The sequence below is a fragment of the Sciurus vulgaris genome, assembly GCF_902686455.1.
Source record: "Sciurus vulgaris genome assembly, chromosome: 15".
NCBI classification, from domain to species: Eukaryota; Metazoa; Chordata; class Mammalia; order Rodentia; family Sciuridae; genus Sciurus; species Sciurus vulgaris.
The window spans coordinates 90,795,962-90,808,728 of record NC_136476.1 but is presented as its reverse complement, the minus strand read 5'-3'; the positions used below and the strand labels follow the sequence as shown (position 1 = coordinate 90,808,728).

General features: G+C 54.1%; 1 protein-coding gene across 1 annotated transcript in view; it reads right to left on the bottom strand.

Annotated features, from left to right (window-relative positions):
- The window catches only part of CACNA1B (calcium voltage-gated channel subunit alpha1 B), a 192,163-nt gene that overhangs the window by 100,873 nt on the left and 78,523 nt on the right, over positions 1 to 12,767 (bottom strand). The window contains exons 12-15 of the mRNA XM_079112735.1: positions 10,672 to 10,784; positions 4,874 to 4,986; positions 2,775 to 2,906; positions 2,466 to 2,538 (exon numbers count right to left, since the gene is read on the bottom strand). Of these exons, the coding sequence (XP_078968861.1) occupies positions 2,466 to 2,538; positions 2,775 to 2,906; positions 4,874 to 4,986; positions 10,672 to 10,784 (431 nt within the window). The remainder of the gene's footprint in view (positions 1 to 2,465; positions 2,539 to 2,774; positions 2,907 to 4,873; positions 4,987 to 10,671; positions 10,785 to 12,767) is intronic.

The window sequence follows — 12,767 nt, the reverse complement described above, 5'->3', positions numbered from 1 at the left end:
GTCCCAGGCTCACGGAGACGGGGCCTCAATACTTCTGCAGTTACCTTCCATGACTTCTGGCATCTAAGGCTCAAGAGAAGTATGCCACCAGGTCACTCTTTCGTACAAAATGTGTCTTTCTAGGGCAGTTTTCAGGGTCTTCTCTCCCTCCCGGTGTGTCTAAGGCTGGAACTTCTCTGCTCACCCTGCCTGGCCCCTGTAAGCACAGGCTCTAAGGCTCTCCTTGGAAGGACACTGTTGTCTTGGTGTGGGTGCCAGGGCCTCAAGTGAGCCCTCTCCTACTGAGCTGCATCCAGCACACATCTCTTCCGCCCCGACCTTAGTTGCCCTGGGCATCTGCCACCTCAGCTGCAGCTAGCTCAGGTCCTCACGTTTTCAATGCCACGCTCTCTTGCATCACATACAGAGTGAAGTCCACCCTTATTCTTTAACTTGAAAAATTACACTTTTCATTTCTAGAATTTCTATTTAGTTCATTCCAACACCAGTCTGTTCTTTGTCTTGGGCACTTTTCCCCACCAGCGTGGGTTTTATGGCCCTTGAGATCAGAAGTGGGCTCTGCCTGGAGCTTCTGCATGTGCTCTTTTATTGTCTTTTCACTGGGCGCGGTCTCACCTTCTGACCACAGGCACTGCTGGTCCTCTTCTGGGTTTCAGTGCTTTGGTCTGGAAGTCACCATGAGCAAAGTGGAAGCTGCCGTCTCCCTCCGCATGCCTCCCTGTCCTCACTCCCAGCCCAGTTCAGAAGCAGGGCTCCCTTTCAGAGAGCACAGGCCACTGTCCAGAGGCGTCCTATGGGGATGACAGCCCTGGCCAGCGGTCTGCACTAGTGCTGCCCTGGCAACCTTTCTAGCCTCCTGCAGCTTTCCTCAGCCTCCTTAAAAGGACCAGTACCCTCCCTAATGCTCAGAGTGGCTGAGTCACATATACATACTGCTGATGCCCTGGGACTCAAATGCCCAGCCACCTGCCTCTTCCCAGACCAAATCCTAGTGTCTGGGTCTCTGCTGTCTCGCAGTGAATGATTCCATTCTGTTCCTAGTCCATAGAGATTTGTTTTCTGCTTGACTAGGTACTTCTATCCTCCTGTTGCTGTGTCAGAGCAGAGAATGTGAAGTCTAATCACAGCACGTCTGATCAGAAGGACCACCTTTTCCTAACTGTGCCCCCATGGGTCAAAGCCTGTCCTCCTGGTATAGGGTCCCTACAAACTGGCTCGGCCCCTGGAGCCCACCATTCCTCCTGGTTTCCCTCACCTGGTGCCTAGCAGACTGGTCCTGGAAACCCAGGAAAAGAAGAGCCCCTTCCTATCCTGGGTGGACTGTACTCCTCAGGGAGGCTGTGGCCACCCTCTACACAGCCACCCTCCTATGTCTCCAGAGGTTGACAGATCCTGTAGGAAGCCACGGACCTGTGAGCAACCCAGAGCTGCCCATGTGTCAGTGAAAGGGAACATGAGAAGGGCTGGCAGGTGCCCCACACGTGGGAACTCACAGGAGGGGAGAGGAGACAATGGCTCAGAGGAGAGACCAGAGAAGAAGGAGGAACAGCTCAAGGGCCTGACAGGCTGAGAGCTGAAGTGCCCCTCAGGGACGCACCTGCTCTGTGTGGCTGTGACTGAGCTGACGGTGACGGTGCCAGAGGGGAGACATGAGGAAGGGGACTGCCACCGAGGGACCAAGCTTCTCTCGTGGCCAGTCGTCTGGTTTGGACTATCTGCTGGAAAGGCAGCCTCCCTTTGAGAGGATGGGACACAAAGGTCCCTCCTCACACACATGGACTCTCACACATGGCCCCCAGAAGCCAGGGGACAAAGCCAAGGCCCAGCCTGGAGCACATGCTGCCTCTTGGGCCTTACTGAGTTACAACAGGCACAGCAGCAGCCTGCCATCCTGCCCAGCCTCAGAAAGCCATCCAAGTAGGGGTCATAGGGCAGAACGAATGGCATTATCCCATCAGAGGCCAGTTCTGGCAGCATTTGTGAGGCCACGACCCTATGGAAGAGTCCACGAAAGGAAGCCCTCCAAGAGGCAGAGTCACCTGAGCCCCCAAGGCCCTAACTACAGAATGGGCTCCAGCCTCAGCTGCCCTGGGGCTATAGTGGGCAATGTGCATGGCCAGGTATAGGAGGACAGAGGCCCCATAGGGCTGAGACACAGCCAGGGCAAGTTCAGAGAGAGCTTTGGGCTTCTGTCCTCAGATGACAAAAGAAACGGTTCTAGGTCCTGGAGGCCAAGAGAGAACTGGTGGCTTGCAGCCAGTATCTGTCCCGGGAACTGCACCTGCTCCTTAGTGGCTCCCGAGCACCCAGCTTCCCTTGAAGAAGTGGAGGCACCTCAGTGTCTGTCTTCTGCTTGGGGAAGGTCCTCTCTGAGAGCTACACACGTAGGTGTGCTGAGAAGCTACGGAGGGCTAGAGCAGGGCACTGTCTCAGCACCAGAGGAGCTGGGCAGAGCAAGGCCTCACCTGGAAGACGGTGAGGATGGCGGCAGGAAAGGTGTCGAAGTTGGTCGTTGGAGTCTCATCTCTGAAGTTGAACCTGAGAAAAACAGGTAGTCTTGGGAAGGGGCAACCCCATGGGAAACAGAGGGGAACAGGCACCTTGGTACCAACATACTCAGTAAAAGCACAAAAGGCTGCTTTCTCAGCATCACCATCCCCTTTGAAGGATCTTCAGGAAAGAAAGGCAGGTGGGGGAGGCAGAGGTAGTATCATCTGCTCTGGGCTCTGCCTCCCCAGAGAAGACTCAGGCTGTCCTCCCCACAGCCCACTTACTGTCCCCCAAACAGCTGCATCCCCAGCAGAGCGAAGACCACAATGAACAGGAAGAGCAGGAAGAGGAGGCTGATGATGGACTTCATGGAGTTGAGCAGAGACACCACCAAGTTCCTCAGGGAGTTCCAGTACCTGTCAGGGGCCAGGCAGGGTAGTCAGGGCCCTAGCTAAGGCTAAGCCTGTCCAGAGTTGACCTCACACTCACCAGGGCTCTCTGCAGTCACACCACGCTGTAGCCTTCTGAACCGTGAGGGCCCAGGCCTGCAAATGAAACTGAGCTTCCCTCCAGGGTTCCAGATACACCATCAGGAACTTAGTCCAGGCCCATGGGGACAGCAGAGACACTGCCTGCCTTGCTAGACTCAGGTCATCCTCCCTAACCTGAACTCAGGTCCCTGTCCTTGGTAGAATAAAGCAACCACCCATTAGCGCCCGTGCCACACTTCATCCTTCATTGGCTTCCAACCTGCAATGAGTGCCCAGTCAATCACCCAGAGCCACCAGCAGCACCACGTGAGATGCAAAATGCTTGTCCTCAGCCCACACTGGAAGAAGAAGCTGCAGCAAGCAGGTCTTCCTCACGGGCTTGGTCGAGTGCCTTCTCCTCTGAGGACCAGGACACAGGGCACAGTGCATTGGGGAGGGCACTCCTCAAGGGCCCCCTCCATCCCACCCTCCTGCCTGACCCCTCCAGAGAACAGGCTCCACCTGTGTCTGCTGAGGGCCGTATTGCTGAGTGGGCTCCACCTACCACCCCAGTCCTCTGGCAGCCTCTTCCCAGGAGCCCACCGCCGCCTTCCCTCCAGGGACCCAGGATCACCCCAGCATCCCAGGGAGAAGCTCCTTTCCACATGCTGTTCCCTGTGATTCTGGATGGACAGTGGTCTTCCCCAGGCTCACCCTGCCACTGGGCATCCAGGGCCCTAGAGCAGTCCTCCTCCCCAGCACCCATGTCAGAGGCCCAGGCACCTTCCATGGACTCTGATGATGTGTGAGGGCAGGGGCAGGAGTGCCGGGAGCGCACTCTCCACCAGGATGCACAGAGGCCAGCCTGCCTGGAGACAAGGCCACCTGCCTCCTGTAGGGAAACAGAGTCCCAGAGGCTGAGGCAAAGGCACACCCTGTGGTCATTTCCCAGAGCCCTTCTCACTGGCACATCGTCACAGGAGAGCAACCGTGGCGGAGAACTCACTGCAGGAAACTCTCAGCGTGTGTCAGTGACCTAACTGGACTGAACTCTGACCCAAGCCTCTTCCTCCTTCACACCTCCATTATCTTCAGATGCTCTTGGGTTTGACTCTTAAACATCTGAAAAAGACTGGCAGAGGTCTAGCCCGTCTGGGGAGGTGACCTACAAGCCCCGGTCCTGCATTTCTCAGTGCGGAAACTCTGGTCTCCAGCCTCAGTTACCAGGGCTACCACTCGGAGCCTGACCTCAGGATGAACTGGGCCTACCGTCTGGCCACAGTGACGGTGGCTGAGGCCATTGTGGAGAAGGCCTTCCTCCCTCTCCCCACTATAACTCTGCAGCAAGCAGAAGGACCGACACCCAGTTCTTTCACCAACTGCATCCCACCACCTCCTGCGTCTTGGTCTCCTGGTGAGCAAAATGGAGCACTCACTTCCAGAGTCAGGACTCAGGTGAACCAGGACTGGACATAGTGTCTTGTCACCATCATTGTCACCAAGGAGTGGGGTCAGGCAGGCTAGGAAGCAGGAGGCTTGGGGCTGCAGGCTGGCTCAGGGGCTGCAGAGTGGGTGAGCAGGCACGGAACAGGGAACAACCTGCATCTGAGAATACCTGCTTCCTTTACTGAAACAAGTCACCTCTGAAGGCTGGGGAGATGGGCTGGTGGTTTTGAGAGATGGCATGAGATTGTGGGGGCACACAGCAAGGACCAGAAGAGAGCTGCTGTCAGGCCTTGCATGCTGGCAACCCGGTGCCTGTTGTTTCATATCCGGCTTTTGGCATTCCAGCCATAAGCCACAGAAAGAGCCTCCACACACCATGGATTCCCAGGCACAAGCGTTCCATCAGCCAACCTCACACACTGCCTCCACCCTGCTTCTCCCCCACCCAGAAGCACACAATGACATACTTTGTGACTTTGAAGATCCGCAGCAAGCGGAGTGCCCTCAGCACGCTGATCCCAAAGGAGGTTCCTGGTTTGATGGCAGCCCAGACCACTTCAAAGATGCTCCCCACAATGACCTGCAAGAGGCAAGGCATCAGCCCTGGAGCACTTGTCCACATCAGTACACACGCACACACACAGGGCACACCAAGAAACATGCAAGCGTTCTGCGCAGGTGCATCTGCACAGCTGTCCCTGTTAAGCACCCACCCTGCCTCCCACCTGCATCTCAAGCCAGACAAGGTGGCACAGACACACGGGTCACAGGACCTCTATCTTCTCTCCAGCCCCATCTCAGATCCAGGAGGACACAGGACATGGAGCAAGATCGGGCCTGCTGGTGTCCTGACAGACTAAAGCCACTTGTCCAGCGCCTCACCTGTGCTTTATCACAGCCACATGACACTGCATCTTCTTAAACACCTCTGGGGCCAGGAAAGGATCCTGGCAAACTCCTACAACTCCCCCTCCTTGGTTCTGCCTCCACTCCAAGATATCTAGATGCATAACTGCAAGCTAGACCTTTTATTCTCCCAATGACCTGGAGCCACCATGAACAGACTATGGCAAGCCTGCCCCTTTGTTTTGCTGTAGGATTACCTCAGGCACCATTTTTTGTGTGGGCTGAGACTTGTGCACAAGGCACATGCCCCTTCCCCACTTCAGTTGCTTTTCATATGGGCAGGGAAGGCAAGTCTGGTCAGTGCTAGAGCAAGGGACTCAGAAAGGACAGCCCAATGAGGGTGCAGCCCAGCAGCCCTTCACTACCTTGCCCTGGACAGGACACACAAGGCCACACTGAATCCTCTCCCAGACCACCACACCTCCCGGCACATACTCAGGGCTCACAGTTAGCATGAGTACCTGTGTCCTCTTCCTGTGTATGAGTCTTATTTCCTTTCATTTACAATTCCGCATTTGGTGTAGAAAACTCAAAATGTGCACTGACAAATTACATTTTATTACCCTTGCCTCACATATTTTCCAAGGTTCCAGTCATTTCTGCCTATTCCATACCAACTGCAAATTTGACCAGCTTAATATCACACATTCTGAGCAAGTCACTGACAGAATGAAGAATGCACCACAACAGAGCCCTGTGGTATATCACTAGAGACTCCCCACAGGTGAACTCTGGTCTGTCAACCCACACATCTGAGCATGGCTGGTGAAAACAGAAATGCAGTCATCTGCGGCACATCCTCCAGGGCCTCCACAAATGCATCCTGCAGAGAACAACGCTGTTCTGCCGACATCCAGCATCTGCAGCACCTGTGCTGAGCCTGTTTGATGGAGAGGCAAGCGTGCCAAAATCTATTCTTGGCAACCACACACTGGTCCAGGACCACCACCACCAATTCTTCTCTGAACTAGCAAATGACCTAGCTGGTTGCCACAGATCAAAGACAACTTTTATAAACCTACTTTCTTCTCATTGTTGGTTTTCCACTAACTCTTAAAATTTGTCCCCACAGGTTCATGTGGTAGGTGGCCTCCAGTATAATCACCTTCCCCTGGGTTGGTTAGACATAAGGACTTGCTCCTAGCAAACAGCATACCACAAAAAACAATGGAACATCACCTCCAAGGTCAGGTTCAAGGCACTGTGGCCCCAACCTGGGTGCTCCCGGTTCTTTCTTGGGTCACCAGATGCTGTGCTGCAAGGATATTTCAATCACCTATTGAGGGGCCTAGGTGACCAGGAGCAGAAGCCTGCCAGCAACCTGATGAGTGAGCCTGGAGACCGGTCAACCACCACTAACCTGTACTGGAAAGTGAACTTTCCGCCCCAAGCCTGGGGTGACTGAGCCTCCTTAGAGACATGGAGCCAGGGTCATCCAGTCAGGTCACACCCTGGTTCCTAACTCACATGTACACTGAGATAAGAGATGTTTGTTGTTTTAAGCCAGTAAACATTGGAATAATTGGTTCCCAAGCAGGAAAAATCAACGCAGACTAGAAACAAACATAGGGTGTTGATATGATAAACACTAAAATGTAGGAGTGATTTTGCAGCATGGTGTTGGGGAAGGCTTAAAGAGCCCTGAAACACACTCTGTGGAGTGATAGACAACAAGGAAGCTGCGTGTCAGGGTCTGTGGGAAGTGGGGAGACTCCTACAGGAAACCGAAGGGGAGCACTGGAACAAAGTAAAGCCAGTGTGCTGCCCACAGTCCTGCAAAGAGCAGAAGCTGTGCTTGATGAACTGGAGAACGACTCTGCTGTACATCTCCCAGCCAAGTGCAGGAGTCACCAGCATCTTTTTGCTGCTTGCGTCAGACATGAGCAGGGAGCAACATCAGGAAAGTGTCACTCAACAAAAACAAGCCAGGACTTGCCGGTTCAGAAAGCACTCATTCTCTGCAGACACCAAGGGCTGCCAACACGGAGGAACACTCGGTCTAACTGTGCACTTATTCAGATGGAAAAGACACCAGAGGTGGTGCTAGGGACCAGTGTTCAGCCACCCCTCAGCCTGGCAGAGACGGACGGTGCACCCAGCTTGGGATATGGTGCAATAAGCCCTCTGGACCCTGGAGGGTGTACCCTCTGTCGGCTCTGCAGGAGCACAGGCAGGGAAGGGCGAGGCTCCGAGAACTGTGGCTATCTGCGGGGGTCGTCCACTTTATGCTCTGAATAAAGCCCTTGCTGCTCTGCCACTGCAACTTATTTAAAAGGATATTTCTTTCTCTTCCTCTCTCTCTCTCCCCGCCCCTTAATCTCAGGGGAAGCAGGATGACCTTTCTTCCCCATTCTAGGCAGAGTTATCTGTCCTTGAGCATGCACCCAACACAAGAACGAAGGGACAGACTTGGAGATGGCACCTGAAGATCTAAGAATGACTATCTCTCAAATTAACAAGTGAATCACGACTCTGGACAGGAACACCTGCAGCGAAGTCTGGATCATCTCTTTTGAAACCTCCTGCTCCCCTTGATGGGCAGAATCACAACCTCTGAGACAGGGTCCCTGTGCTGCTCCTTTGCTAGCAAAACAATTAAAGTTGCTTTTCCTTTTTCTCAAAACTATGTCCTCATTATTGGATTGGCATCAGGGACAAGGACCAAGCTTTCAGTAACAGGTACTGTTTTGTCTAACAGAGCAAACCTCAAGAAGGTTCACAATGTCTCCATAGAAGTAACTTGAATACCAATCCATCCTTAAAAGAGAGCAGAGACGTCAGCAGCCTGAATTGAAAGGGACCAAGACAGTATGAAATAAAAATAGATCTTCAGATTCCCAAGATCCTACTGATCTTACTGGTCATAAGATAGGAATCCAGGGTCATAGAAAAAGAGAGGCAAACTGAGTCTCAAGGAGAACCACCCATAAGGTGTTGGAATGCAAGAAGTATCATGAACCTTTGAAATGCCAAACAAATATTTGTGAGTATCCAGCCCCCATCCTTAGCTCCACCCCTGCCTTGGATCATGCCCTGGCCCATGCCCTGCATGCAAAAAGTACCATGAGGTCAACACACACACACACACACACACACACACACACACACACACAGGGAAAACCAGAGCCAGACTCTGCCTCTGCCTTGGCTCCACCTCTACACCTGCCCCTCTGTAAACACTGACACCCCACACCCAGGTGCTACTGTCTCTCCCTCTGGAAATAGCCTGTATTCTTCCTTGAATGTGTGTCTGCTTTCCCAAGTCAATCTGCCTGTGTCTCTGAAGAGGCTGAAATTCTTTCCCAGCACATACACCAACGCCTCCACTCATCCTGAATTGAGAGCTTTCCCAGAGAACTTCTCTAGAGACAGGAGGAACAAGCTGAGAGAACTGTCGAGATGAAATATGCACTATCTTTCAAGAAAAAAGAAGGGAGGCCCAGAGGGCATCCCAGGCTAAGGGCTAAGCAGGACTCCCAATCTTTGCCAACTGGATTTCAGAGCTGCTATGGTCCAGCAGTTCCCTTCTGCTTCCCAATGGCCCCTTTTTGAATAGCAATGTTGACAGCAGCTATTCTAAGCCTGGTCCACCAATGGACACTGGGTTTGGAGGTAGATAAATGGTGTCTTGTTTCTCAGTCCAAGAGATTGCAAGGAGCTCCAAGAGTTGTGCTTGGAGAATCAGAACCAGGGTCCCTCACCACCCCGGGCTTAACCCAGATGAGGACAGCCTGCGCTCCAAGTTGATGTGAGGGAATAAGACTCTCGGGAACAGAGAGGGGCAAATGTGCTTTACGCTGGGGCCACAGGGCTGCCTAAGGGCAGCCTCAGAGATGCCCCCATGCGCCTCACTCTCTGGGGTTCACACCCCTCAGGTGTGGGCTGAGTGACTCACCCCTAGAAAAAAGAACTCAACAAAATTGAAAGAACACCTCTTCAGACTGGGCAGCTTCCCTCACAGGTCCCCTGTTCTCTCAGACTACAGGCTGCTGTTCTGGGAGGACAAGCAGGCAGCCTAGAGAGAGGCCACCTGACCCAGAACCACAGCCTGCCAGCAACTTCACGAGCAGGCCTGGAGCAAGCTCTCCAGAGCCCACAGCCTTGGGATGACTGCATCCCTGGCCTTCAACCAGGCTAAAACCTCAGAAGGGACCCTGGGTCAGAGAAATCCAGGCAGCCACGCCTGGATTCCTGACCCACAGTGTGAGAGGTAAGAGATTTTAGCGGTTGAGTTGTTAAGCTCTAGGATAATCTGTTAGCTATGTGCAGACTGCCCCTTGTCCTGGAGTCCAGTCATGCAGGTCAGAAGGCAGAAGCACATCTGCAAAGCCAGCACATGTTTGATAGCCCCTCAGTTCTGGGACCTCTGCCCCACTGGCTCCTGCCTGTCTTTGTGACCAGGGAGGCAAAGGGTCAGAGTCCTGCAGTCCTCTCACCACCACTCAGAACCACAGGTGCCACATCCCAGAGGGCCCTGAGCAGCCTGGCACAGTGTGAGCCACTATCAGCCGAGCAGTCCTGGCCAGGCACGTCCTGCCTCAAGTCCTTCATCTGCAAAGTGGGGGCCATGGGCATAGTGACTGCCTATTGCAAGTGCAAAGGGAGAACAGTACAAGTCCAAGCTGAACTGAATTTCCAGCCGAGTTCTCCTTCACCCTGTCACTGCAAACCAGAGAGCTCCAGGTCCTTCTGCAGGGCTTCAGTTCAACTTGCCACTCAGTCTCTGGGCAGGTACTGACAGGGCCAAGCCCAGGCTCTGGGCTCAGCACCAGATGTGTCCTGAATGACCTGTAAGGCCAGGTGAAGTGACACTTGTGTGACCCCTGCCCTCTGGACTCATGGCGAGCCACAGAACATTCTTCCCTAAGCTTCCCTGACCTGCAAGGTTGGGAAGGGACCAGACCATCCCCAACCCCACCACAAGGGGGGCAAGACCACACTATGGCCTATCATCTCTCCCCCAGTGGCAAAAATGCATGTGCCCAGGCCTGCCCAGGGTGTGAGCCACAGGGCAGTGGGGTCAGGAGCTCAGCTCAAGCTCGACAGGAGAGAGTGAGCCTGTGGTAGGTTCCAGGTCCCAGCAAAGAGGATGCTATAGAGCCGACGGTAGGAGCTAGAGGAGGGAAGGGCAACATGCTGCAGTGGGAGGGCTGCAGCAGCATCCTGACCACCAGGTCAAGCCAGGGCAGCCTCCCTACGCTGATTCCCTGCACCTGCCAATCTCTAGGCAGCCTCAGGACCTACACAGGATCACAGATTTCGGCCCACACTGGGTACACATGGGGAAGGGGATTGTGCACACTCAGGTGAGAACACACTCAGACCCAAGTAGGCATCTTTAATGAGGCACCTCCCTTACCCCAAAGTCGAAGCAGTTGAAGGAGGATCGGAAGTAGCTTCTGGGCCCCAGGCCATACATCTTCAGGGACATCTCTGTGAGGAAGAGACCCAGGAAAACAAACTCTGCAAAGTCTAAGAGAAGTTGGAGAAGAGGGGGGTTAGCACAAGGCTCCTCCCACCCTGCCTCCAGCCCAGACTGGAGGACACCACACCTCGGTCCTTTCCAGGGCCAAGACTGACAGGCCTGGTTTGCATCCTGTGCTCTGAAGTCTCATCCAGAACAGGGATAATGGGTTGACAGGGACACAAGAGATGCTGTTCCAGTCTAGATAATGAGGGCCCAGTGCTTATGGGACACAGTTCCAGAATCCACAGTCACAGGACACCTTCAGGAGGGCCCACAGATGTGCACTCTGGCCAGGCTTGCACCGTTGGCTCCTCACTCGACCACAGGCAGAACCCCTCAGCCTTATCAGAGTTTCCCTGTCTTTCCACAAAAGCTTCTTTCCACAGCCCTCCTCAGGACCCCAAAGTACCACATTTGATTTTGGCTTCGTTCATGTGTCTGCCCCACACCCAGAGAACTCCTCCACCACCAGAACATCCCTGGCCTGTCCAGCACACTCTCCCAGGGGTCACTGGCTCTGTCAAGGGCTTTGGTGATGCTGCCACTGGCTCTGCCAATGAGTGGGGTCATGGTCGAGGGGGCTCAACCCAGAAGTCCCAGAGATAGTTCTGCTGACCCTCCAGGGCCTCAAGGTGAAAGGGAGGCCACACTGAAGCTAGAGAGCCCACAAATGCCACTGACCTAGCCTAGACAGGAGCAAAGACAAAGCAAGAGGAGGGAGTGACTCCAGAGGCAGTCCCAGGCCTCCAACATGTACCGCCCTACCAGCCTCCCTTCCCAGGCCAGAGTCAGTGGTATCCATTTCCTGGCTCCTGGGGACCTGCTGCCTGAGCAGGCCAGGAGTGGGGAGTGGGCATCACTGAGGCCCTCAGAACAAAACCACTCTCTTTGATCTTTCTCCCAAAGAGGTGCACTGGGATAGAAGACCAAAGGTACTATGGTCTCTGGTCAAAGCAGCAGTTCCAAACCCAGAGCATGGTCACAGAGGACAAGGGCCATGAGAAGGAAGGGAGGCCAAGCCTGAGAGCCGGTCACTGGGCAAGTGCCAGTTTAGTCTGGGTCTCACTGGGACATGGGCCTTAAAGCAGACACAGCTCCTGACAAACAGATAATGGAGGATGGGTAGCACATGACCCATCCCTGTGCACCCTGAAGTCTGCCTTCCCCACAGTTCCCAGGGGCTACAGAGTAACAGCCCAAACACTTCTGTCAGGAGTGAATTCACAGCAACCCAGATGCAGATAAGCAGAGATGTGGCTACAGGCCCACCTAAGCACTGTGTAACAGAGAGGAGGGAACCCTCTTCTAGAGCCTGAGCACCACCCCCAGCAAGCCTGGCCCTCTAAGCATGGGATGACAGCAAAAGGCCAAGAAGCCTGCCAGGGAAAGCCAGAGCCCATACTGAGCACAGATGCCACGAACCCTTAGGCAGGACCTTCTGGGGCAGGAGGACCATCCCCAGGCAAGCCTGATGCTGCCTCAGACAGATGCCTGGGCCTGGTTGTTCCAGACAGCAGGTATGAGGAGCAACAGGAAAGCTGCACCCCCATAGTCTAGTTCAGAACACCCCAGCAGACAGGAAGCAGGCAAGCAGCCTGCACAGTCCTATTGCTCCTGGTCACAAAGCCCCAAAGCTCCTCCACACTGTCACTAAGGCCCTTGCCTGGGCCATCACGTTCCCAGGCAGCACCCTGGGAGAGAAGAGAGGTAGGACTATGACCACTGCCATGGGGACTACCAGCAAGGCTGCTTAGGCCCTCAGCTTGCTCCCTGGAAGACCAAAGTGAGAGGACTTTGCAAGAAACAGGTGAAAAAATTGCCAAAGGTGAAACCTTCAGAGAAAGGGACTGAAAATCCCTGGCATCCTGTTGAGATGTCCTGAGCCTCGTACACTCAGTCTCCCTCTACAGCCACAAAGGGGATCATGCATTCCTGCCAGTCTTTCACCCAGCTATGGTGCTAGAAGAGTTAGTGCAGGAGATGGCACC